Below are 27895 nucleotides of genomic sequence, written 5' to 3' on the forward strand. Positions count from 1 at the left end.
GTGTGTGTGTGTGTGTGTGTGTGTGTGTGTGTGTGTGTGTGTGTGTAGGCATGTGTGCACCATAGAGTTTGTGTGGGCATCAGTCAGCAACTTCTAGTGTCGGTCTCTCTGCTTGCTGCTGGATACACCAGAATATCTGGTCTCAAAACTTCTGGGAATTCTGTCTCCTCCTCCCATCTCCCCCTCCATCCCCCTCCCATCTCCCCCTCCATCTCCCCCTCCCACCCCCCCTCCATCTCCCCCTCCCATCTCCCCCTCCCACCCCCCCTCCATCTCCCCCTCCCATCTCCCCCTCCCATCTCCCCCTCCCATCTCCCCCTCCATCTCCCCCTCCATCTCCCCCTCCCATCTCCTCCCACCTCCCCCTCCATCTCCCCCTCCATCTCCTCCTGGAGCTCTGGGATCACAGAAGAACAACACCGCACCAGACTTTGCAAAGTTTCTAAGGAGTCAAAGTGTAATAAAGGTGGTCAAGTGTGCTAACACACGCCTTTGATCCCAGCTCTTGGAAGGCAGAGGCAGGTGGATCTCTGTGAGTTGTGGCCAGCCTGGGCTACAATAGTGAGTTTCAGGACAACCAGAGTTACATAACAGAGAGACCAAAAGCCAACACAAAACAAAAACAAGCCAAGGTGCAATAAGCACCTTCACCCGACGAGCCGCCCTCCCAGCCCTGGAACAGCAACTGTAGCTCTGACTTGCTTTGCAAAACATTACCCAAATGTTTTAATAAAATGCATACCATACTCTTAGTGGACATATTTTATTTTTATTTATTTTAGAATCGTTATCAATTTTTTGCTTTTGTTTTTTTAGGACAGGGTTTCAATGTGTAGCTCTGGTTGTCCTTGAACTCTCAGAGATCTGCTTGCCTCTGCCTCTCAAGTGCTAGGATTAAAGGTGTGCACCACCACTGCCCAGCAAGTGGCAAGTAGACAATATTTTAAAAGTGATTCCTGATTCTTAATTTTCTCTGTCTCTCTCTCACACATACACAAACAAAACACACACACACACACACACACACACACACACACACACACACACACACACGATGATCTGTAAGGGCCCTCCTAGCTCATCTTTACTGAGGGGACTGACTCCTCCTAGGAGGTTAGGAAGGCCCAGAGCAGACATCCATCTCTTCACAGTCACAGGAAGTAAGGTCACTTACAGGTAAGGGCTTGAAGTTTTGGTCCACTAGGTGGTAGTTGCCGGCTCCGAAGAACACCTGCCTCATCACCACCTCTATGCCCATCTGGGCTGAGATGCCCAACTTATCCAGCCACCTGGGACAGAGTGACATGAGCTTTCTTTAGATTGGAAAACAAAGTCATTCCATTCTAATTACACATAGATTTGCTCATCTGTGGGGAGGAATCAACAGGAAACTATAAGAATGGCATTAATTACAAATAAGTCATTCACATGAGATGGTGACAGAAGTAACATACACAACACACACACACACACACACACACACACACACACACTCCCATACAATGACATGCTCTATCTAGAATGACATTAACAGTCAGAAGAGTTTCCTCAAGGACAAGACAACTTCTACGGAGCACAATCAAACTTCCACCTCTGTAGACAATTCGTTATCCAGGTCTGTTATCCTCACTCCTCTACCCCACAATGTTTTTGGACACACTACACACACACACACACACACACACACACACACACACACACACACACAGTGAAGACTAGAGAGAAGGCGGTTGTCAACAGTGGTCAAAACATGAGCCACACAGAACCACAGCCAAACCACTGTGATCATCTCCCCCACGCCTTCAATGAATGGCAACTCTTCATTCTTTTCTCAATTCCTGAGCCCTCATGAACACTGAGTGGTTTGTGTTTTATTCTAACTTATAACAAGGAAGATGGTGGGAACAAAAGAGTAGTAATGGATGAGAAAAAAAAGTCTCAGTAGGCCTCAGAATGAAGAGCATGGAGACAGTGAGGATCAGAATGAAGAACATGGAGACAGTGGGCTCAGAATGAAGAACATGGAGACAGTGAGGATCAGAATGAAGAACATGGAGACAGTGAGAATCAGAAGGAAGAGCATGGAGACAGTGAGAATCAGAAGGAAGAGCATGGAGACAGTGAGAATCAGAAGGAAGAGCATGGAGACAGTGAGGCTCAGAATGAAGAACATGGAGACAGTGAGAATCAGAATGAAGAACATGGAGACAGTGGGTTCAGAATGAAGAACACGGAGACAGTGAGGCTCAGAATTAAGAACATGGAGACAGTGAGGCTCAGAATGAAGAACATGGAGACAGTGGGCTCAGAATGAAGAACATGGAGACAGTGAGGCTCAGAATGAAGAACATGGAGACAGTGGGCTCAGAATGAAGAACATGGAGACAGTGAGGATCAGAATGAAGAACATGGAGACAGTGAGGATCAGAATGAGGAACATGGAGACAGTGAGGATCAGAATGAAGAACATGGAGACAGTGGGCTCAGAATGAAGAACATGGAGACAGTGGGCTCAGAATGAAGAACATGGAGACAGTGAGGATCAGAATGAAGAACATGGAGACAGTGGACTCAGAATGAAGAACATGGAGACAGTGAGGCTCAGAATGAAGAACATGGAGACAGTGAGAATCAGAAGGAAGAGCATGGAGACAGTGGGCTCAGAATGAAGAACATGGAGACAGTGGGCTCAGAATGAAGAGCATGGAGACAGTGAGAATCAGAAGGAAGAACATGGAGACAGTGAGAATCAGAATGAAGAACATGGAGACAGTGAGGATCAAAATGAAGAACATGGAGACAGTGAGGATCAGAATGAAGAACATGGAGACAGTGAGGTGCTGCATATAAGCAACCCCTGGGGTAAAACAACCACGTTTGTGCAGTGAACAATGAGGTATGACAGCCAGTCCTGAAGTTCATGGGTCACCCTCAAGTGTGACATGGATATTTTAGAGCTAAACTTCTTGAGAATCTGCAATACAGCTCTATGCACATTAAGCATCCTCGGAGCCGAAACTCTGGACGAACTCTTAACATCTTCCCTCCCATCCTTGCCCTTTCCTTCCTCTTCCCTTGCTTGCCTTGTCTCTTTTCCCACAGGGTTTCATTGTGAACCCCTGATCCTCCTGTTGTGGCCTCCACATGCTGGGATTGTAGGCAAGCCCCCACCCCTGGAAAAGAGCAAGCTTCCCCAGAGAAGGGACCCTGCTACAGGCTGGACCTTAAATGGCCTCCAAAGGCTGGTGTGTTGGAGCCTGGCCTTGGCTGATGGTGCTTGTGTGAGGCGGTAAGGCCTAGTCAGAAGAAGTAGGCCCTTCAAAGGGTATCAGGCCCCCCTGGCTCCTTCTCTTTTCTCTTTTGCCTCTACTCACCCCGAGGTGAGCCGTTTCCTCCACCACGGGCCTGCCATAATATACTGCTTCACAGACCCAAAGGCAACAGGACCAAGTAAGTGATCAGGGCTTAGACCTCTGAAATGAGCCATAGTCAATATTTCCTCCTCTTAAATTGTTTATCTCAGTATTTTTCACAGTGACAGAAGGCTAATTGACATGCATTCTTTGACCTATTTTTAGGGCATCATAATTCCTTCTTCCCTTTGTCCTCTTCATCATCTTCATCATCATCATCATCATCATCATCCTCATTGTTGTCATCCTCCTGTGGGCTAAACCTTGGGCCTATGAGCATTCTAGGCAAGTGCTCTATCACTGAGGCCTCATCTTACTTTTTGTGCTTTGAGACAAGATCTTGCTTGGTTGTCCAGCCTGGTCTTGAACTCACTCTGTGGCCCAATCAGATCTTGGACTTGTAGTTCCCCTACCCCAGCTTCCGAAGTAGCTAGAATTACAAACGTGTGCCATCAAGCCCCGCCAAACTTTCTAAAACAGTTCATGCTTGCTATTGATCCGGGGCCCTGGCGGCGCCAAGCATCTTGGAGCCGCTGATGACAACAATCACGGTGCTGGGATGACTGGGACTGACCCTTCACTGACCTTGGTGGAATTTGCGGCACGACTCTTGCCTATGTCTTTGACATGTTTAATGTTTGAACTCCTTGCTGTTAAGGGCCCCTCACTGAAGGCTGGAATTGGGACAATGTAACAATTTTTATGAAAGCTGATGTTAAGAATAAAACTTATGGTGATTCCCTGGGAGAATTAGCTATGCAAGAAACTGAGTCTTCTATACAACCTATTACTTAAGTGGTATTAATAAGCATGAGACATAGGATGTAGAAGAAATCATTTAAGAAGAAAGGCTTAGGGAAATTTTAGAAGCTGACAAACTATAACTGAATCATTAGGTTTTTATGCTTTGCCCCAGAAATATGGAACTAGAATGGACAAGGAAAAGATTTTTTATTATTAAATTAATAACAAGCCGTGGTAACATCCTGAAGGCAAAGTAAGCAGTTTTAGGAATCTTTTTGTTTGTTTGTTTGTTTTTGTTTGAGACAGGGTTTCCTTGTGTAGCCCTGGCTATCCTGGAACTCGCTCTGTAGACAAGGTTGGCCTCAAACTCAGAGATCCACCTGCTTCTGCTTCTTTTTTTGTTTTGTTTTGTTTTTTTCAGGGCTGAGGACCGAACCCAGGGCCTTGTGCTTGCTAGGCAAGTGCTCTACCACTGAGCTAAATCCCCAACCCCTGCTTGTGCTTCTTGAGTGCTGGGATTAAAGGTGTGCGTCACCACTACCCGGCCAACTTTAGGAATCCTGATGTTCTTTTACTCTTTGCAGGATTGTGATAAAGATAGAGACCACACTGAAACAGGAGTTTATGACAGAGACACAAAGAGAAACATCTTGGCTCAGTGAGCTGCCGTTGTCAGACCAGGACCTCTCTGACTGTAGGAAGAATAAAGAGCAGAAGATGGAATTTCAGAGGTCAGGGGGAAGGATGGTGGGCTTATGTCAGATAGAAAAGAAAGAATTTGAACAAGGATCAGGGAATCAGATTTCTACAGAATAGAGCAAATATACCTTAGAGTAGATTAATAGAATAACACGTGGTAGGAAATAACTTCTGATCTGTTAACTTAGTCAAACTTAAATAGAAACATCCTGTCTAGTTTTCCTGTAACCACAAGGCTTTACAACACCAATGTTAAGGAAAAGGATAGTGAGTTAAAAAGAATTGATTTTATCATAATGTTCGATTTTAGTTCTCATGAAATTTGCCGTTCGCTTGTTTTGTTTCTTTTACTTGCTAAGCCTATGTAATCAGAGAAGACTTTATAGAATGTCTGTACCATGAAAAGACTTCGTCATCAAGGATTAAAGTCTGTGAGGCAATGATTTTATGTATAAATAAAGCCTGTGAGAGATACAGGTTGTCAGAGCAGGACAAGCCACGCCGAGATGCGCTTCCTCTCTGTCCATCTCTCCTAACATGAAACTAAGAAGTGTCCCGTGTCTGATTCCCCCGTCACTGCTCTTGCATCCACCCATCTTCAGACGCCACCCTCATCTGGAGCTGGACTCTGCAGGACACCAGTTAAAGATGTCTGACAAGGTTTAGCAAGCATTTTAGATAAAAGGTGTGAGTGTTTTGCCCGCTTGTATGTCTGTGCGCCAGGGGCATGCCTGGTGCCTGTGGAGACTGGAAGAGGGCATTGGATCTCCTGGAACTGGAGTTACAGACCGTTGGGAGCCACCATGTCAGTGCTGAGACTTGAACCCCAGTCCTCTGGAAGTGTAGCACTGTTCTTAACCACTGAACCATTTCTTGAGCCTGGAAAATTACTTTTTTTTTTTTTTTTTGTAAGACCTGGCACAAAATTTTAGGGTTCTGTCACAGACGTTGTGTTTGGTGTGGGTTTTGGCTGACATTAGGGGATGGAAAGAGCTGGAATCTGAGCCCAAAGTCTGTACAGCATCACTCACATAAAGCCAGCAGCAAAGGTGTCGGACAACAAGGGCGCTCCCCCACCGTAGGCTGAGCTTGTTTCTCCCAACCAGACCTTTTTGCCGGGTCTTATTTCCTTAGTCACCTGGGGAACAAGAAGAGTTCCACGATCATTGCAAACAAGTCAACCACCTCACGGCTGAATGTGAACAGCTCTGCCTCTCCAGACTCGCCTACCCTGTTAGTTACAGACAGATTTAGATCACTTAGGTCTTGGCCATTATCTTTTATGGGCCTAGTAGGGTATAGAAGGAATATAATACTGTCTATAACAGTTAATTCTACTGAAAGGCCATTAGAAGTATTTTAATTTCTAATCACCACAACTAAACATCCAACACTAAGGAGGAAACCAAGGAATAAGACACAGTGCTTACCCTTTAAAATCAGAAAAAAAAATACGGCAATATGTATATATCCATCGACATCATCAGACTATAAAACAGAGACTGGTGTGGATGAAAAATTTAGTAAGACCATTACCTTTAGAATTTTTCGCACAGATAAAATAAAAGTGTCCAGCACATCAGAGCTCAGAAAATCTTCTTTGGTGGCAATGCGTCCATTCAAGTAGTAGCTATTATTCGGAAAGAATTTACAGTTTACTTCTGGCTGTAAAGCCAGTTCTGAACCTTGTTCTTCCTCCTACTCTTTCTCATGGATGCTGTTTTTAAAAAGGCAGAAGTCCCTCCAGAGAGGAGCTAACGCGGGGAAGGGGCCATTCTATCTGAGTAACTACAAGTCAGCTATCCCACCTTAAGCAGGGGCAGACAAAGCTATAAGCACTCAGCGTTACTTATTCTTTGCCAGCAACTGGTTTTACCTGCTTCTGTGGCTCATGGCTTAGTTGGCCATGTACCTCAACCGTGTAGTAACTGCCACATTGTTTAAAACAACGTTACACTTCCGTTTTATTAACATTAAAATCCTTGTGCAATGGATGTTCGAGATGCTGCCCATTTATTACTGGAGCTTTTAAAAGTCAATCAGCAGCTGAGCAAAAGTAAGTTCTTGAAAATTGGCAATTAGTATGACTAGAAGGGCATGGTACTGCATGCCTTCAACTCCAGCACGCGGGAGGCGGAGGCATAGGGATCTCTGTGATTTCAAGGCCAGCCTGGCATACATAGAGAGGTCCAGGACTTCCATGGCTTCATAGATTTTGTCTCAAAAAATCAAAACAAAAACAAACATAAAAAAGACAGGGTTTCTCTGTGTAGCCCTGGCTGTCTTGGAACTAGCTCTGTAGACCAGGCTGGCTTCGAACTCAGAGATTCACCTGCTTCTGCCTCCTAAGTGCTGGGATTAAAGGTATGAGCTACTACCAAACCTCGAGAATATTTTTAAACATTATTTCTTTATTTATTTAGAGAAAGTCTCACTATGTAGCTTTGGCTGGCCTGGAACTCACTATGTAGACAAGCTGGCCACAAACTCACAGAGATCCATCACTTTGTCTCCTGAGTGCCTAGATTAAAGATGTGCACCACCACACCCAATTGATTTTTACTTTTTATGGGTAAATGTGTGTTTGCACGAGTTTAGATGCACTATGTATGTGTAGTGCCCTTAGAGGCCAGAAACGGGTATTGGATCCCCGGGAAATGGAGTTCCAGACTGTTGTGAACCCAGGTCCTCTGCAAGAGCAGCAAGTGTTCTAACCACAGAGCTATCCCTCCAGCCCATTAGCTATAACTATATCATGGAGGCATTCGGAAGTTAATAATGGGGATATTAAGTTAATGTGAATACTTACTGATGCCATGTAACTGAGTCAATCACTTCTCCACCAGTCTTCAGGAAACTAGAAGAAAAGTTCCACAATGGGGTCACTTACCCTCCAACAAGCATATGCGAATTTTCAGAAGAGCTTCATTCCCTGGAATGACTCACTGATGTAAGTCTCAGGCAACACAAAAACCCTAATCATATCCTTGGAATTTTAAGCCAATGTTTCCTCTTTTGGTAAACAATAAAACAGTGAACTGTTTAATAATGTAGAGCACAGGGGATTCTCCACCGGAAAGGACCGTTTATCTCCAAGAAAAGTGGTTTTGTTTCTTTGCCAAGAGGGCACTCACCAAAAGCAAAGAAGGCCCTGTCCCTCTCAGAGCTGAAGTCAAAATCAAGGCCATTGGAAGCCAAGAAGGCAGTGCTGACAGGTATCCATAGCCACATAAAGAAGAGGTGCCCATCACCCACCTTCTACGACCCAAAGCCCCACAGCTCCAGAGGCAGCCCAAATACTCTACAAGAGCATCCCCAGGAAAAACAAGCTTGACCTCATCATCTCGTTTTCCCTGACCACTGAGTCAGCCATGGGAAAAACAGAAGTCATCAACACACTCCAGTTCGTTGTTTAGGTCAAGACCAACAACAGGGAAATCAAACAGGCTGAGAGGAAACTCTAGGACATTGAAATGGCCCCAGGCAATACCCTGGCCAGGCCTGAAAGAAGGGTACATTCTCGACTGCCTCCACAAAGATGCTTTGGATGTTGGGACCATCTAAACTGAGTTCAGAGGGCTAATTTTTAAGTATACATTTTTTTTCACCATTAAAAAAAAATAAGAAGGCACTGGAATGTGGTGGCTCACACTTTTAGTTCCAGCACTCAGGAGGCAGAGGCAGGTGGATCTCTGAGTTCTAAGCCAGCCTGGAATACAGAGTGAGTTTGGGACAGTCAGGGCTACATAGAGAAGCCCTGTCCCAAACAAACAAACCAAAAAGGAAGAAGAAGGGGGAGCCGGGGAGAAAGCAGCTGTGCACCCCCAGTTCCTACCTTCTCAGCAGCTTAACTGTCTTCCCTCGAGGCTGACCAATGTCCGGACCATAGAGTTTTGCATTTTTGAAAGCTGACTTTTGTAGAAGCTTATGCAACGCATCAAAATCTTCTCCTAACTGCAGCCCATCGATGAAAATGTGAGCTTTCTTCCAGAAACTGTTGGGCTCTGGAAGACAGCAATTCTCATGTTCACCTCTTACTTAAACATTCTTTAAACACAAGCACACAGCAACAAACAGTTTTCCAACTACAAACCTAGAATCAAAAGTCAAGAAAAGCGGGCTGGAGAGATGGCTCAGTAGTTAAGATCACTGGCTGCTCTTCCAGAGGACCTGGGTTCAATTCCCAGCATCCACATGGCAACCCACAACTCTCTGTAACTCCAGTTCCAGGGAATCCAACACTCTTACATACATGCAGGCAAAACACCAATGCACGTTTAAAAAAAAAAAGAGTCAAGGAAAGTAAGACCCCACCCCCCCACCCCCCGCCATAGTTAATAAAGAAGAGAGTTTAGAAACAGAAATATTTTAATTATGGCACAAGGAAGGAGTAAACAAATTGAAGCTAATAATAGAGATCTTAAACCAATGGGCCTTTGGAAAATAGTTTATGGACAGTATTTTGAGCCTGATTTATTATTTGTCCACAAAGAACAAAGGAAAAAGAGGGGTTAGGGAGACAGCTCAATTGGTAGAGTACTGCCGTGCAAGCCAGAGGACCCGAGATGGATTCCCAGACATGGTGACCCACTTGTGAACCAGCACTGAAGAGGTAGAGATGGGACAATCTCTGGGACGTACTCTCCAGCTAGCCTAGTCTACAAGGTGAGTTCCAGGCCAATGAGAGACCAAATCTCTCACATACACAAAAAGGTAGAAGGCACCCAAGGAAGGACACTTTAGGGTGTTCTCTGGCCTTTGCATGTTCATGCATATGACCACAAGCACACAAGTGCTGTGGATATCACTCTGTATAAATAAAATGCTGATTGGCCAGTAGCCAGGCAGGAAGTATAGGTGGGACAAGCAGAGAAGAGAATTCCGAGAAGTGGAAGGCTATGGCAGAGAGACCGTACCAGCCACCGCCATGACAAGCAAGATGTAAGGTACCAGTAAGTCACGAGCCACGTGGCCAAGTATAGATTAATAGAAATGGGTTAATTTAAGATAGAAGAACTAGATAACAAGAAGCCTGCCACGGCCATACAGTTTGTAAACAATATAAGTCTCTGTATGTTTACTTGGTTGGGTCTGAGTGGCTACAGGACTGACAGGTGAGAGAGATTTGTCCTGACCGTGGGCCAGACAGGACCAGGAAAACTCCAGATATACACAAGCATGTACACACACACACACACATATATACTTGGAAAAAAAAAAGAAAACAAGAAAGAAATAGAATGGGCAGGGAGGAGAATTTTATGTGCAGAACAGTGCCTGTCCTAAATAGCATGTGCTCATTAAATGACTGCATTTTATTGTTGCACTTCATATTTAGCTATATTGCTTGATGTATGGGAAATTCTTACAAATATATATATATATATATATATTTTTTTTTTTTGGTTTTTCGAGACAGGGTTTCTCTGTGTAGCTTTGCGCCTTTCCTGGAACTCACTTGGTAGCCCAGGCTGGCCTCGAACTCACAGAGATCCACCGGCCTCTGCCTCCCGAGTGCTGGGATTAAAGGCGTGCGCCACCACCGCCCGGCATACAAATATATTTTAAATAAATCTGACTAATCATTAGCGTATTAGAACTTATAAGTTCCTTGGGACTGGAGAGATGGCTCAACAGTTAAGAACACCGGCTGCTCTTCCATATGACCTGGACCCCCTGGTGGCTCACAACTACCTATAATCTATACTGGAAGCTTCTAGACAGCTTGAGCATATAGTGGAGGAGGCGTGGGGATTGGAGTGTATTTGCTATTTTTGTTGCAATAACAGAAAGCAACTTGTGGAAGAAATAATCTCTTTTGTCTTGTGGTTCCAGAGAGGAGCCATGGCAGTAGGTGGCCAGCACAGGAAGCTGAGAGATCACATCTTAGTCACACACAGAAAGCAAGGAGAGAGGAGGGAAAGGAGGGAACCAGGGAGGGAGGAAGGGAGAGAGAGAGAGGGAGACAGAGACAGAGACAAAGAGACAGACAGAGACAGAGACTGAATGTGGGGTGCGGCTATAAACCCTCAGAGCCAGCTCCCTGTGACATACTTCCTCTGGCAAGACTGCACTACCCTCCACAAACAGTTCTTCCGATAGGGGACCAAGTTGTACACATGCCTCAGCCAATGGGGGCCATTTCTCATTCAAACCACCACATGGAGGTCACCTGACAAGCTAAGATATACTGAAAGGGAGGGAAGGGGAGAATCAACTGCCACCCTCACAGTTTCGCTGAGTTCAGTTTGCTAAGCACAGTAAGTTTAAAGTCTGCAAAGCCCAAGGGGAGTTGGGAGCTGGGGAGGCTGAGGGCTCCAGCAGTTTTTTTTTTTTAACCTCAAAAACAACACAAGGATGTGCTCCCAAGATGACGCAGCTGGTGAAGCATTTCTCACACAACCCTTGTAGAGGTGGAAGGAGAAAACCAATACCACAAAATTGTCCTCTGACCTCCCATGACCTTCCCCCATCACACACTTAATAACAATACACAGTGTTTGAGACAGATTTCTCTGTGTAACAGTCCTGGCTGTCCTGAAACTGGATTTGTAGACCAAGCTGACCTTGAATTCACAGAGATACGCCTGCCTCTGCCTCCTGAGTGCTGGGATTAAAGGTGTGCACCACCAGTGCCTGGTTCAACACACAATTTTTTTTCTTAAAGAAAATGTAATCACCACCACCAACACAAAGGTGAGGTTGTTGGCTCTATCGGTACAGTGCTTGTTGTGGAAAGCAAAGGGGCCTGAGTTCATATCTCCAGCATCCACATGAAGTGCTTGGCATGTAGTATGCCTATAAGCCCATTGCTGGGGGCAGAGACAGGCATCCCAGGGCTCAGTGGCCTTCCAGTTAAGCTAATCATTGAATTCTAACTTCAGTAAGAGACCCTGCCTCAAACAAAGTGGATACTGACAAAGGAAGACATCTGACTGAACATCCACATGCGTGTGTGCACGCGCGCGCGCACACACACACACACACACACACTCCACACACCCCTAAACTGGGATTATCAACAGGCTCTGTGATTCAGAGGAGCTTTCTGCTGATGCAGCTCCACTGTTGAGCAATTGCATGACTGTGTCTAGGGAGAAGTCTATTTACTAACATGGAAAAGGATATCAAAACAGGAAAAAGAACAGTGCGGGAATTCCTTTATGAGTGAAATGTTCCCGGGTACATACCATTGCCCAGTTCCCAGGAGATGTTGTAGCCCTTGGAAGTGCAGTAGTCCAGCAGCAGCTGAGCGTTGGAACTGTTCCACCGCAAGTCGGGCGTTCTTAGTAATGCATTTAGACCAAAGATCAGGTCTAACCCTGAGCACTTCGCAAAGCTGTACAGCATGTCCACTGAGCTTCCTAAAAGAAAAATGGTGGTGTTAGTTATGTTGGCACCACAGCGAAGACTACCCCCAGGCTCACTTGTCACGGGTTTTCTTTATATTTTTAGTCAAAGTAATCCCATTCCTAAAAATGGCTGTCATTATGCCTCAGCAACGACACAGTGGACAGGCAGATCAAAAAAGAAAAGCCTGGACTGGGGACATAGCCCAGTTGGTAGAGTAGTTGACTAGCATGCAGGAAGCCTGGGTTCTACTTAGGACTCAGACTCACTACACAGCTTCGGACGACCTTGAACCTCTAATTCTTTTGCCTCCATCTCCTAAGGGTTTGGATTGTAGCTTTCTGTTTGTGTTTTGAGACTGTCAACAATACAACTTTAAGTTTCTAAACTTTTTTTTTTTTTTTTTACGTGCTTGAGTGCCTGCCTGCATGTCTATGTACCGCCACACACATGCAATGCCTTCCGAGGACACAAAAGGTCATGAGATTTCCTGAAATGGAATTACAGATGTTTGTGCGCTACCACATGGTGCTGGGAATTGAACCTGGGACCTCTGGAAGAGCAGCCAGTGCTCTTCATCATCGAGCCATCTCTCCATCCTCAGCAATATAATTGTAAGTGTGGTCTTTGAATTGGATATCGTAGGCATACTAGGCCTCTGTGATTATCGTGCAAATTCTCCAATCATTCTTCAGCAGAAATTCACTCAGGAACTCCTCTAGTCTAGAAAGAAAGAAATACCACTCTATCTGGTAAACGTCAAAACTTCCTCCTTAAAAGCGGCTTGGCTTCATTCAGCTCCCAAGTCCTTGGCTCGAATCCTTTCATAGTCACCACAGCAGAGCCTAAGATTCAACGCTGCTGACAAAGGCTTCTGAGTGGCACAACTCCAGCGAGCATATTTGCTGTGTCACTGACTTCCACAGCACTGTGGCCAGTCAGCAAGGAGTGACCCACACAGGGATCAAGAAACTCTGAGCGCAGCCACCTAGCATTCCACTGGGTCTTACAGTCTCGGTTTAGGTCAGCCTTGAGCTTGGGATCACAGAGCACACACACGGACGTCCACACTCACTTTCCTATGAGGTCCAAACAGCTGTGACAAGTGTTGCCTAACTGCACACTGGGTTTGTGCTGGCTGTTCCACCGCAGTTCTCAGTAATACATGCAGACCAAAGATCAAGTGTGGCCCTCAGCACTTAGCAAAAGTGAACACCTGACACTAGAGTCCACTGCAACCTGTAGCTCAACTGCAGTAGTTACACCCATGATCACTTGCATGTTTCAAAGAGTGATGTAGAAAGTTCTCTGGGTCAGAAATCTGCCACCCGAGTCATGTAGGTTCACCTCTCTCACAGACGAGAAGAGGAGTGCTGTGGAACAGTCTTTGTATATTTTAAGTATGTATTGCTCTCATTGTTAATGAAAAGCTGATTGGCCAATGGCTAAGGCAGGATTTTGTGATCAAACTGCCAGGTGGATTTGCTCCTGGTCAGATCAGAGGATGACTTCAGCTGTCTACTTCGTTCTGTATTCATGAGTATATTTCCTCAATTTATATCTTAATAAATTCCTATTGCCCATTAAATAGACCCACGTGGTTGATCTTAACATGGATAGGTCAAGTATTTATCTGGAATGCTTGGATCCAAAGAGTTTTACAATCTACATGTGTTTTGATTTGAGAGTATTGTAATCTTTACCAACTGCACATCTCTAATTCAACCGAGACTCAAAACAGCGGACTTTGGAGGATTTCAAACTTTGAACTTTGAGATTTAGGATTTTCAACCCATGGGGGTTTTCCACACTTCTAAAAGGAGAAACAGAAGAGTGAGGAAGTGCGGGTGAGTTTTCTATGTCACACTTCTGGTTTTTACTTTTGCATGAAGACTATATTCACATCTCAACTCCCATTCTGAACCCCACTCTGTGGCCGGCTGACAAAGTCATAAGTCAAGAAAAAAGCCACACAAGCTTTGGGTTCAAGGTCTTTCATAAATTTTCTTCTTCTCTTGATGCTGGTTAATGAAGCCAGAGCCTCACGCATGCTCAGTGTGCCCTAGCACTGAGCTACATGCCAGCCTCTCTCCTTAACTCTGTGTATATACATGCAAGTGTGTTCATGTGTGTAGTGTATGTGTATGCACATGCTTATGGAGGTCAGAGGTTGACACTGAGTGTCTTTCTCTGTTTTTCATCCACTTAGGGTTTTTTTTTTAATTGCTACCACCCATCACAAATAACAGCAAATAACTTATAAAAAAATGATTTACTTTATGTGTATAGGTGTTTTGTCTGAAGAATGTATGTATGTGCACCATATGTGTGCCTGGTGTCCACAAGGTAGAAGAGGGTGTCAGGTGCCCTGGAACTGGAGTTACAGACAGTTGTGAGTCACCCATTGCTGTGGGCTGCCAGTATATGAAATAGAGATTCAGCTGTATATAATAAAGCTATACCTAGAAGAGTCAAGGAAATTCTTCAAGAGGAAAGTCAAATGTCAAGGAATATTTGATGATAATCAGTTTTTAATATATCAGCTGTCTTCTGCTACGAATTTCTTGTGCACTCATATACTACTGGGCCTTAAAGGCAAAAAGTATAAGCTTCTCAGACCTACTGCTGATCTACTAGGTAAACAACCCTACAGAGCCTAGGGGATAGGCAGACTGTAGATGCATAGCTTTGTTTCTTGTGCAAATGAAGCTCAGACCTTCCTTTCCCAGACTGGCCAAATGGCATTCCAGAGCATTTGACTCAGAACAAAGGGTTTTTTGCATATCCAGGTGTGAGTGAAGGGGAGGCAGAATTCCTGGTCAGGCAGAGTCATGTGGCCAGAGGAGAAGAGAACAAGGCAGAGTTTCTGTAGATGGTAGGGCAGAGTCGCATGACTGGAGAGAAAGGAACAGGGCAGATCTTTTGTAGAGAATAAGGATTGGGTCAGGTCAAGAGAGTAGGAAGAGAAGAAAGGAGCATGCATGGAGAAACTGGAGAAATGAGAGGGAAAGCGTAAGAGCTTAGTTAGGGCTACGAGAGTACAGAAAACGAAGGGACAGAGAGGAACTGAGTGTCGGGGTGGAACTGAAGCTGTGTAGATAGAAGTTTGTCATAGAGAAATAAAGTAAACGGACATAAGAAACTAGTGTATATAGATTCTTTTCCCTCAGATAACCCCATGCTGGATGTAGCATCTTCCCCAGAACTCTGGGAAGGATTTTCTCAGGGCAGGCCCCTGGGAAAATTCCGATAAACCATGTGGGTGCTGGGTATCAAACCCCAGTTCTCCGGAAGAGCAGCCAGTGCTCTTAACCACTGAGCCACCTTAACTGCTCTTAACCATGACAGCCGCTGAGATACGGTCTCTCACTGAACCTGAAACTCACTAGCTGACCAGAGTAGCTGGCCAGTCAGCTCAGGGGATCCACCTGTCTCCGTCCTGAGGTCACTCACATAAAAACACACACTCAGAGCCGGGCGTCGGTGGTGGCGCACGCCTTTAATCCCAGCACTCGGGAGGCAGAGCCAGGCGGATCTCTGTGAGTTCGAGGCCAGCCTGGGCTACCAAGTGAGTTCCAGGAAAGGCGCAAAGCTACACAGAGAAACCCTGTCTCGGAAAAACAAAAAACAAAAAACAAAAAAACACACACACTCAGTTTTTATGAGAAAGCTGGGGATTCTGGGGATCCTCACGCTTGGGTGGCAGGCACCTTACCAATTGAGCCATATCCTCCCCGCCCCCCACACCCCGACTCCTCGTTCTCTCTCAATGGTACTGAAGTACTGCGCAGCTTTATACGTGGCTACCGGAGTCAGTGAAGCCAGAGTGCGACCCTCCGACACGCCTGTGGCTAGAACACCTGCAGGCGCTTGGTTTCTTACTTGAGTAGGTGCTGTTCTTGTACTCCCTTTGGTACTGCTCTTTGAGCAACAACAGCTCCAGGAAGGGCCATTCCACCTGGAGTCTCCTCAGCACATCAGCAGAGACAGGCTCGGACCGGCAAACGTCTGCAAGAGGAGGAGAGCGCTCACGGTCACCATTTTCACAGGGACAAGGTAGAAACCCAACCTGGGCGTTTAGTCAACTGTTACGTAGCTGAAGAAGGTGGTTAAGTTTCTGGTTATTAAGTACAAGACCAGAGAAAGTTGTATTGTTACATGTGCCACATTTGTTGGCTAACTCACAGCTACCAAGAAAACAACCAGAGGGCAATTTCCTTAAGAAACATTGGGTGTATACTGACATGGAGCACTGGACATGATTTCAAATGGTTTACTAATTCGGAGATCCCCTCAGTAGCTTAAACTTATCAGAGAATTGGATGGAGAGGTCAGAATTCAGCTCAAAAATGAAAGCTCAGAACACAGCTGGCTGTGGTGGCACACACTTGGCATCTCGGCACGTGGGAGGCTGTGGTGGCACACACTTGGCATCTCGGCACGTGGGAGGCTGTGGTGGCACACACTTGGCATCTCGGCACGTGGGAGGCTGTGGTGGCACACACTTGGCATCTCAGCACCTAGAAGGCTGTGGCAGGAGAATTGGCACCAATCTGAGGCCAGCTTTGACTACACAGCAAGACTCTGCCTTAAAAACAAAACAAAACAAAGTTGGAGAGATGTCTTAGCAGTTAAGAGCACTTGGTGCTCTTGCAGAAGACCTGGGTTCAAATCCCAGGACCCACTTGGTGGCTCACAATTGTCTGTAACTCCAGTTCCAGGGTATCCAACCCCATCTCTGACCTCCTCAAGCACCAGGCACACATACGGTGAACATACTTACATGCAGGCAAAATGCCTGCATACATTTAAAAAAAAAAATCAAAACACATAGAAAGATGCTATACCTGGACGGTATTTGCTTTGTAGTGACTTCTGAGATGAATTAGAGCTAATGAGTCCAAATTGGTAAATTACTGACTGTTCTCTCCCTGGAAGGCTGGTACTATCCAAGCCTCTGGAACCCCGGGGTGTGCCTGGGAGCCACCCCCACGCTCTTCCCAGGAAACCTGCACTGTTTTATCACAACAGGGGTGCTTGCTGGCAGAACCAGCTGGGACTGGCTGATGACTTCCTTTCTGGGAAGCCGCCCTGTGGCTGGCTGACAGAGAGTCTCTTTTCTCTCCCAGTGCTCACAAAGGGTGTCTCAGAGGAGCTTTGGGGATCCCAGGGAGCCCCTCACCTGCCCCAGGATGAGGAAAAGTGAGGTGCAAAGACAGGTATCCCATCTAAACTTAGATTATAAATGCAGAAAATGGCCAAATGGCCAAAAGAGAGGATCAGGCTGGCTATGACTGGTGGGCAGGAGCCAGGCTGAGCAAACTCCGGGAACTTACTATTAAAGAGGCCCTCGTGGCTTCCTTCTGCTTTTTCCTACTCACCACACTTCCAGTTTGGGACCAATCCTGACTAACTGCTCTGAACACTTTCTCACTGGAGAAAGTGAGTCGAAAGGAATATGTAATGTATGAACTAACTAAACGCTCGTCACTAACATAGACAAAACACACACGCTCTTAAGGCGTGAAGAAGTACACAATACATCTCACAATTGTTCAGATAATGGTTTAACAGACATCTGATGTCACACAGCACTTCTGAAGGTCATGGACCAGCAAGGGCAGGTGTCTCAGGTGAGGTCCACACACTTCCCATGTTAGAACCATCTGAAAGCTTGCTAAGGACAGAGTCTAAGGTTGGAGCCCTGAGACCCCATCACTCAAACTCACCCTGGCGATAGGGACAGTCAGTGAAGTTGAGACCCAGCACCCGGTGAATCAAATCATGCTCAAGTGAAAGTTTTCTCTGTATTTCTTTGTTCGACCTTTCTTCCATTCTCCTTACAGAATAACAGGCTTCAGTCTGTTGCTACGTTGTTACCTATAAATATCTCCAATCTGACCCTGTTTCTACCCATGTGTTCCCTCCAACCCGCTATTTTCAGCCGACCAGCACTGTTTGTTTGTTTATAAGCCCCAGTCATGCCCAGCATGCTCTTCTGGGATGCTCCATAGTTATGAAATCATCAGAGGAGGAAAGCCGCCCACAGTTTCTTCATTCCCCTTGGGTCTTCCATCTGTCTAATGGTCAGGTCTGAGCAATAACACTTTTCTCTAAACATTCTCATGACTGGTACAGGTTAACTACAACATATAATCTTTTCAAAGGTTCACCGTGGTTGACTTGAGATTGCCAGCAACTTCTTTCTTCCAAAGTTGGTTCCTTCTTGGGATCAAAAATAAGGAAGTCCGTTTTGGTTCCACCAAATCTCAAGTATGCAGGAGATAAACCTCTGGCCAAAGTCCGAAGCCTTGGAGAACTGTTGTGAAGACAAACAAGAAAGTATAATAATAATTATTATTATTATTTTAGTTTTTTTATACATCTTACTATGTAGCCCAGACTTGCCTCAAACTTGGAATCCCTCTGCCTTGGTGCCAGAATGCTGAGATTATAGGCATGCACCACCATTCCAGCTTGTCATTTTTCTGAGAAAGCTCAGTTAAACATTTTCACTTCCTTCTCTCTTGGTGGACCTGCTCCCTAACTTCTAGCTGCTCTCCGCCCCAGTGGGGTGGAGAGAGGTAAACAGTTCAAGACATATTTATCCACAGAAATAAAAGATTCAGTGACCAACTGGATCAGAAGAGTCAAGGGTAAGTTTGGGGAAGAGCCTTGGAAGACGGCACTGTCACCTGCTGAGATGGAAAACGAGGTGGAAGAATCTGTAGAAACTGAGATGCCAACTATGGTGGCTAATCCTTCAATGTCAACTTGCCTCTATTTATAATCACCATGGAAACACATCTCTAAGTATGCCTGTGAGTGTAGTTCCAGAAAAATTTAATGGAGGAAGTAAGATCTGCCCTCAGTGTTGGTGACACCACCCATGGGCTGGGGTCCCAGATTGAATAAAAGGGAGAAAGTGAACATTCATCTCTCTTCTCTTTGTGCAGATGCCGTGGGACCAGCTGCCTTGGGCTCCTGCTAGAGTGACCTCCCTGGGGTGACGAACAGCACACCGAAACAAACCTTTCCACCCTGAAGTGGCTCTGTCAGGCTTTGTCCAGCAGTTGACAAAACTAATACGTAACTGGACACTGAACCCACAGATCCACAGGCCACATGTGACTGGAACTCAAGAAGTACATCTAGGCTTGGGGATATGTCCTGGAGACTCCTCAGTATAGAGTCAATGACCAGTCACACTTAGACTGTAGACCTGATGTCCTCTAGGAACCCCACGGCCACTGACTACACTTGGCAGGGACCTAGTACCTACCTGTGCTCTTCTTCCCCTCCTCTGTTCTAACATCTCCGGAGTACCCCTAGTCCCAACACTGTCACCCACCTCACCCCCACCCAGTCCATCTGTATCCCTGTGGTGGAGTCAGACCTCACAGCCCACTTGAGACCTCCAGAGTCAGTCCCCTTCTCCCACTGGCAGGCTATCTCACCCCACCCTCTTCACTGATCTGGGACTGCGCGGGGTATGAACCCAGAGTTCCAACCAGAACTTCAGATCCGGCACCAGTTAGAGTCTGAACACAGAAACCCGAGTGGCTTCAGACTGAAAACCAAGTGTCGTTCTGCTGGTCCACAACCTGCCAGATTAGAGTAACAGCAACCAAACAATCAAACACCCATGCCGCCAAGGGGAGACCAGATTATCTACACAAAGAAACACACGATGTCACAGCTCCTGATGCCTAGATCCCAGTGCAGAAACACAAACACGAACAACCAAGACAACATGCCTCCTCTGGAAACCAGCCCCCTATTATGATATGTGCTGAGAAAAGCAATTTAGCTGAAGTGCAAGACAAGTATTTCAATATGGCAATTATGAACAAATGTCTCAATGAAGACAAAACATAATAGCCCCACAGCCCAAGAATGCCAATATGCAGCCCAGAAGTTCATGTCAAGGACTTACTCAGAGTCCCTCAGGCCTCATACCATCCCACTGACTTGGGCCAGGCACTGGTTCTGGTCCTTGGCATTTCTATTTTGTTTGATGACAAAGGAGATCCATTTAGATGTATGGAGCTACTATCTGTAAGTAATTGAGATTGGTCAAGAGTTTGGTGTCCTTTGGGAATTGGTGGGGGAAGGAGCTGTGGTACCAAATGATGGCCTGGGTCAGATACACGTGGACCAAAGCCTGGGTCCCAGAAGTATGGACCACAGCATCATGGGTCGCTCTCCATCAACCCAACCTGCCTCATGTCCCGTGGAGGATTTCCCACTCTCTGAAATCAGCATCCTCATATGTCTCACTGGTCTGCCTCTCCCAGCCGCTGGCCCTGGTACTGGCTCCCTGAGAGCAGAGACCTCGTCTGCTCTATCAGATTCTTCCCAGTGCCTAGACGAATGCCTGGCACACAGCAATGCTTAGCCAATATTTGTTAAATGAACGAACAAAGCAAGCCAGCCTGAGAAAGGGCAAGGGAAGGCCAGCCAAGGACTGTTTTTGTTTTTTTTTTTAACAAGATGACATTAAAACTCATTGCTATTGCCATTGTCACATAAAGCCAGTCATATGTCTCAGAGTTTTGCTAGGAAGGAACTTGTGTTTGTCTCCTTTGCAGTAAAGTATCTTTTGTGTTTTTAGAATACAATATTGATGCCCTCTGACGGAAAAAAAAAACAGATTTAACACAGCTGCAAAACTTGCCATAAAAACAAAATTGATCAAAGGCACGGTATTTCAGTCATATGCAGGAGAAAGGGGAAATGCCCGCCACACAGTGTCATGGAAATAAAAGATGTGTAAGGCAGCTGCAGCTGTTCCCTTTCCAGAGGAGGCTGTCAAGGAAAAAACAAAACACATGAAACAGTCTGCAGGTGTTTTTATATTACCTTTAGGGCAAAAATATATTGTTTATCTTTGACACAGAGCAGAGGTGGTTTATTAATATGCACTAAATGCTATTATATTTCCATTTCCAGATTTAAGGGCCACCCCAGAGATTCCAAAGAAGGAAATAAGATTGGACCAAGTGACAGTTGGCATTTCAGTAAGAGCAATGAGGCAGAAGCAGAGGCCATTATCACAGAATGGTTTGGATGATAAATCAAAAAGCTCAAATATGGAAGAAATAGAGAGAGGATGCAACTACTCAGGCAGGTGCTTTTTAAAATGCAGGCATGTTCAGAATTGACTTTTGCTATAACGTGAAGGAGCTGAGAAGGCATGGAGTTGTGATCCAAGAGCATGAAGTTGGAATTTTAAGTTTTCACATATAGAAATGATGTTACTGGAGAGGAAGAAAATCAAGACACCGTCACGATGTTTACAGGTTGAAATGGAGTAGAGTGGCATGTGCTAACAACCAACCATCAGCACAAAAGTACCCTGACTCTCAGTGCTTGCCAATTTCCACGGTGTAAATATTTCCACTGTCGCTGTTTCCAAGGTATAACAGTGTGATGCCACAGAATGTGGCGTTGAGAAGAAATGCACACATCTCATGGGGGGGGATGCAAACTGGCCCAACAACTGAGTAACAATTACCTGAGAGGTCAAGGATGGAGAAATTGAGAGACTTGTCTTTTCAGGTAAACTTGATGTCACCTAAGAAGATAGCAGGACTTGGGACTGAGAGCCGCACTAGATTTTAATCAACATGGGGACTAGGGAAACAGAGTGAATGACAGGATGGAAGGAGAGATGGAGGGGACCACACACTGGCATTACCACAACCATCTCTAATGCACACCAGTTTCATCCAGCACTTTCGGCAGATTGGAAGGATTTTTTTTTCCCACTTAGTCTCCTAACATCACAAGGATGTGAGTGTCATTATTAGTCTCACTTTATAAACATGGAACCTAAACAAAAAGGAGTTAAGCTAACTCACCAGAGCTAAAAAGCCGAGAGGGATTTGAACTACAGCAGTCTGCATGCAGACCGACGAACCATTGTCTAGGAGTAGCAGGCACGGGAATGGAGGATGAGAGAATATACGACTCATACCCAACAGGTCTGCAGGGGGAGAGGAGTCTTCAGGGAAGTGTCTTACATCAGCTAGGGCACAGGGGTGAAGGGATCCTCTGTGAGAATGATCGCAGGGTTACCACGCTCAAGGCTCCAGGGAGCATGGTGGAATGGCTTGGGAGGGAAGGGACACCAACGCGTCCATCAGGGGACAGAACTTCTCAGGGATCAGGCCTGGGTTGCTCTCAGTTCTTTGTCTCTCTTCAGTCAAATCATTTCTTTCAGAAACAGACAGGGGACCTATGGCCCTGGGCACTGTGGGTCTGGTGGTTTGAATGAGACATGTCCCACATGGGCGCACTTGTTTGAACATGTGGTCCCCAGAAGATGATATTGTTTGAAGAGTTTTAAGATAAGGCCTAGCTAAAGGAAGTATGTCACTAGGGGTGGGCTTTGAGAGCGCCTAGCCATACCCACTTCTAGAAGCTCTTTTTGCTTTGTGTTACTTCCTGTTCTGGCCACTGGCAGCTATTCCTTCCCTGCCATCATGGACCCTCTGAAACAGTAAGCGCAAACAACCCTTTGCTTCCTCACATTGCCTTTGGTTGTGGTATTTTGTCACAGCCACAGAAGAGTAACCAACACAACCAGCTATTAATGCACGAACTTCGTATTGGTAACAAATGATTCTCCAATACAGAAAGGAGCTGTCAATAAAGATGTGGGAATTTAACTATTAAAATTATTAGTGAATGGTGTCTGAGTTAGGGTTTCTATTGCTGTGAAGAGATATCACAACCACGGCAACTTTTATAAAGAAAAACGTTTAATTGAAGTGGTGGCTTACAGTTCGGAGGTTCAGTCCATGATCATTATGGTAGGGAGCATGGCAGCATGCAGGCAGACATGGTGCTGGCTATCATTATCAGAAGACAACAGGAAGTGGATTGTTTTACTGGGAGTAGCTTGTGCATAAAAGACCTCAAAGCCCATCCCCACAGTGACACACTTCCTCCAAGACCACACCTACCCTAGCAAAGCCACACCTCCTAATAGTGCACTTCCTTTGGGGGCCATTTTCTTTCAAACACCACAAATGGTTATTGAAGTGGCAAAAAATAATGTTTGCTGAAGAAAGAGAAGCAAATTACTATGCAAAGCAAGCAAAAAAACACATTTTTTTGCTTTGTTGTACTGGCTGGTTTTGTGTCAACATAAGCTAGAGTCATCATATAAGAACCTCAGCTGAGGAAATGCCTCCATGAGAACCAGCTGTAAGGCATTTTCTCAATTAGTGATCAATGGGGGAGGGCCCAGCCCATGGTGGGTGGTGCCATCCCTGGGCTGGTGGTCCTGGGTTCTATAAGAAAGCAAGGCTATGGGGGGCGCTCACCAACCTAAGACAGAGCGCCTGTGTGGCCTGGGCAGGCGTCTCCATGACGGGTAAGGTGACCTGCTGACATCCCACACAACCTAAGTCAGAAGCTCATATTTTAGTAAAGGGGGGCAGCTGTAGGGTCCCGGCCCCCGTTTTGGGTAAATGTTGCCTTGCTTGCTGACCTTGACCTTGATATCCTCCCTAAGCTAATTCCCTCCCGGGTTTCACCCTCCTGAATGCTTAAGGGAAGTTCCTTGTCTGTGTATCCTGCATATTGGGCATTAACAGCTTAGATGCAAGATTGTAAAACATCGGTAGTGAACTTCTGCCCTCCAGGGTTCTCCCATTGTGCTGTAAGCCTGTATTTAAGACCTCCTCCCTCCTTCAAGAAACAGCATTCGGCATTTAAAAAAAAAAAAGAAAGTAAGAAAGTAAGCAAGGCTGAGCAAGCCATGGGAAGTAAGCCAGTAAGCAGTACCCCTCCATGACCTCAGCATCAGCTCCTGCCTCCAGGATCCTGCCCTGTTTGAGTTCCTGTTCTGATTCCCTTCAATGATGGACTATGATCTGGAAGTGCAAGCCAAGTAAACCTTTCCCTCTCTGTCTTAGCTAGGATTTTTACTGCTGTGAAGAGACACCATGACCATGGCAACTCTTAGAAAGAAAACATTTCATTGAGGTGGCTCACATATAGTTTCAGAGGTTCAGTCCATTATCATCATGACGGAGCATGGCAATGTGCAGGCAGATGTGGTGCTGGAGAAATAGCTGAGAGTCCTACATCTTGCAGGCACCAGGAAGTTGACTGAGACACTGGGTGGTATCCTGAGCATAGGAAACTTCAAAGCCTGCCCCTACAGTGACACATTTCCTCCAACAAGGCCACACCTCCTAATAGTGCCACTATTAGGATTATGAGGGCCAATTACATTCAAACCACCACACTCCCCAACTTGATTTTTGGTCATGGTGTTTCATTGCAGCAATAGAAACCCTAGCTAAGACAGTTGTTCAGTGCCACTTTTGCCCTGTAGAACTTGGGATTTCTAACGATCCTCCACACTATATTGTCTTAATGAGGAAATTGTGGCTGTGTATGCACATGTCTTATTTCAAGTCGAGCTGCACGGTCTCTTACAATAGCCACCAGCTGCTGGGTACTCGAAATGTCGTTGGACTGAGCTGAGACATGCTGTAAACATAAACCACAAGATTTTAGAGGCATGATTTCAGAAAGGGACCGGGAACTATCTCATTGCTCTTTTTATATTGGGCAGAGGGTGCAGTTCAGTGGCAGAGCAAGCTGTTTAGTGTGCAAGACCCTGGACTCTGTCTCCAGCACTGCCAGATGTTAGCATCCACACACTTCTTTCTACTGTTTATGTTTACTTGTTGTTGTTTTAACGCTATTTGAGACAGGGCTTCGCTATGTAGCCTAGGCTAGCCTTGAAGGTGTGATCCTTTTGTTTCTGCTTCCCAAGTGTTAGGATTATAGCTAGCAATCATGTTGAGCTTTTTTGCTTTTTGTAAAATGTGTTTACCAAAGAGTTTTAAAATTACACTTGTTCCTTGTATATAAGGCTCCCATCATAATTCATGTTGTTTCTAGGACTGGGGTCTCTTTGGTATTCTTCACTAATCCAGGCTGAGAATATATTCTGACTAATTTCCCCAGGGAAGAGAAATTTAACAGATGTTCCTTTCAATTCTACAGTCTTCTAAGATTAACATTTAAATTTTCCGCACTGTCTGTTCTCTGGTTACAAATGTGAGAGAGACCTGTTTCTATTCATCTAGTGCCTGTAACTGAATCAGACCACCCAGTTCATTTGTTTAGCTCTCCTTGGAGGCACCTCTGAGGTTTGGGCCCCAAGTTGCCTACCTGTATGTTAATGGTAGTTTTTTGTTGTTGTTGTTTTTAAAAAACCTTCTCTATCAATTTGTTTCTAGACAATCTTTTCCTAATATACTCTGCTGCATGTCCTTTAAAACATAACCACTGGCTTGTTTTCTTTTTGGATGCCTTTGTCTTTGGATCAGAGTCTGCCTTCAAATACTGCTTTTATTTGCTCGCTGATTGACTTCCCATAACCTCCACTTCTTCATTGTTGCCTCCCAAACGCTGGGATTAAAGGTATCCGCCCTCACATTTGGCCCCTAAATTTATTTTTTTAAGACAAAGTCTAACGCAGCCCAGGCCGGCCTTGCTATGTAGCTGAGGGATGATCTTGAACTTCTGATCCTCCTGCTTGCTTCTGAGTGCTGGTAAGAGTCATGAGCCACCACGCCTAATTGTATGCAACACTGAGGGCTGACCCCAGGACTTCGTGTGCGCTGGGCCAGAAGAAACACTTAGCTTCACCGTCAAACATTGTAGTAAGTGCTTATTATCTCGTCAAATCATCATACAAATCCCATGAGTCGCACTTGAGAAAACCAGGGTGTTTGGACTGTCAAACTCTTAGCCGTGAGACTCTGTGTGAAATCAGCGGTTACACCTGATAGTGTGGGAAGGGACGTGCGATCGATGTCTACGCCTTCGACGGTGGTGACATAAAGGGCTGGTAAAGATGTAGTCAGCTAAGTGTGGTGGCATTCAAGAGGCTGAGGCAGGGAGATGATGAGTTCAAGGCTAGCCTGAGCTAATGGTTATGCAATGTCTCAAATCAACAAAAGACTTAGTCATCTCTGGAGGCTTCCATGGTTTAGATGACCTGGGACTGTGCCTGGAGTCCTTCATCTTGGGGAGCAGGAGCAATAGATGTGTTTCCTCGGGGGAAGGGGAAACCGTGCCGCTGATGAAGCAGCGTCCAGTCTGCACCCTCATCTTGGAAAAACATATGCTTATCCAAAGGCTTATTAGCATATATTAATTATAGATAATAATGGGTTTCATCATGACATTTTCGAACGTGTATAAAAAATATTTTGATTATATTTACCCCCATTGCCCTCTCTTGTACCCTCCCACTGATCCCTAATTTTCCCCAGCAGTCTGAGTCTCCAACTCCTCTCTCTTCCCTGTCTCCCCCCGCCCTCTGCCCCCCATTTAGTCCAGTCTGGCCTCACACTTGCTGTGTTGCCAAAGACGGCCTCACACTCCTGATCCTCCTACCCCCGTTTCCCTAATGCTGGGATCACAGGCACCACCCAACCCCAGGCACGGTGGTATATATACTCTTGTCTCTCTCCTTCTACTGTGCCTGCTCCCCCGCCCCCCCCCCCCCCCCCCCCCCCCCCCCCGTTGGTCCAGTCTGGCCTCAAACTCGCATGCTAGTCATACACTCCATCAAACTGAGGTGCACCCAGTGCCCTTATATTTAAATGCTGAAAAAGCAGCAAGATGAGCGATGGTTGTTCTCCATTGAGGCCTTTTCTATCTGATTTTTCTTCCATTCTTCTTCTTCTTCTTCTTCCTTTTTTAATCTAAAATTCCTAACAGAGTTTAAAGGACACCAGCGTACTGGTCCTCTACTGAAGCAAATTCAAAGGCTCCATCTGAAGTGCTGGGCTGTGTGACAGCTTTGGGTTTTTGTTTTTTTTTTTTTTTTCCTCCAAAGCTCCTCTTAACCTGGGCTTGGCTGGTGCCCAGGCAACAAGCGCTGAGTAAATGAGACAGGAAACAGCTTTTGGGGGGTTGGCTGTACATGAGACGGAGGCTCAGGCTCGGGGAGACCAAACTGCAAAGTTGTTTCAGCAAAGAGAGTGGCTGGCCCTCGCGCGAGCGTGAGAGGACAGGAGAGGGGGCCGGGGTTGCTGCACTTACCCCAGGAAGGTGAGGAACCGCGGGTCAGTGGCCAGGTTGGCGTCGATGGTCACGGACAGGAACGAGGGACTCACGAGATGGAGCGGCTGCTCGGTGGAAAACTCCAGGTCCAGCACGTCCTCGGCCTGAGCTGTCCCCGCTGGGGCGTCCTGGGCCAGGGCACCGAGCGGCCCCCAGAGCCACAGCAGCAGCAGCCGCCGCATCTCACCTGGCTGGACCGGCGCCGCCGTGAGAGCTCCCGCCCCCGGTACCCGGCCCTCTCGGCCTCCGGCGCCCGGGCTCCGGCTCCGAACCCTCCCACTCCTCCCCTGCGTCCCTCCCCTCGCGCCCTCTTCTCCCCGCCCTCCCCTCCGAGCTCTCTCCCATTTCCGTGCTGACTTCCCTCTCTGCGGCGGCGGTCACGTCCACTTTTGAAAATATCCACACCCATCCGAAGGGTGCGGAGGTGGCCGGAATCCAAGATCCTGGGAGGCCTGGCGAGGGAACGCCCCGGAGCCGCGCGGGGGTTGGACCCAGCTTCCTGATGTCCTGCCACACCGTCCCCTCTTCTAGGTCCTTTCCACTTAGCGCCAGGACTCGACCCTGAATTAAAAGCCCCGGTTGAG

General features: G+C 46.2%; 1 protein-coding gene across 1 annotated transcript in view; it reads right to left on the minus strand.

Annotated features, from left to right (window-relative positions):
• Hpse (heparanase) overlaps positions 1-27565 on the minus strand; it is a 38323-nt gene extending 10758 nt beyond the window's left edge. Inside the window, exons 1-9 of the mRNA XM_052735504.1 lie at positions 27291-27565; positions 18380-18525; positions 16089-16214; positions 12047-12220; positions 8692-8860; positions 7666-7713; positions 6393-6486; positions 5888-5994; positions 1175-1289 (exon numbers count right to left, since the gene is read on the minus strand). Of these exons, the coding sequence (XP_052591464.1) occupies positions 1175-1289; positions 5888-5994; positions 6393-6486; positions 7666-7713; positions 8692-8860; positions 12047-12220; positions 16089-16214; positions 18380-18525; positions 27291-27493 (1182 nt within the window). The 5' untranslated portion in view covers positions 27494-27565. The remainder of the gene's footprint in view (positions 1-1174; positions 1290-5887; positions 5995-6392; positions 6487-7665; positions 7714-8691; positions 8861-12046; positions 12221-16088; positions 16215-18379; positions 18526-27290) is intronic.
• Positions 27566-27895: the final 330 nt, after the last annotated feature.

Source organism: Peromyscus californicus, unplaced genomic scaffold (genome assembly GCF_007827085.1).
Source record: "Peromyscus californicus insignis strain IS unplaced genomic scaffold, ASM782708v3 Scaffold_13__1_contigs__length_99412109, whole genome shotgun sequence".
In the NCBI taxonomy this organism is placed as follows: domain Eukaryota; kingdom Metazoa; phylum Chordata; class Mammalia; order Rodentia; family Cricetidae; genus Peromyscus; species Peromyscus californicus.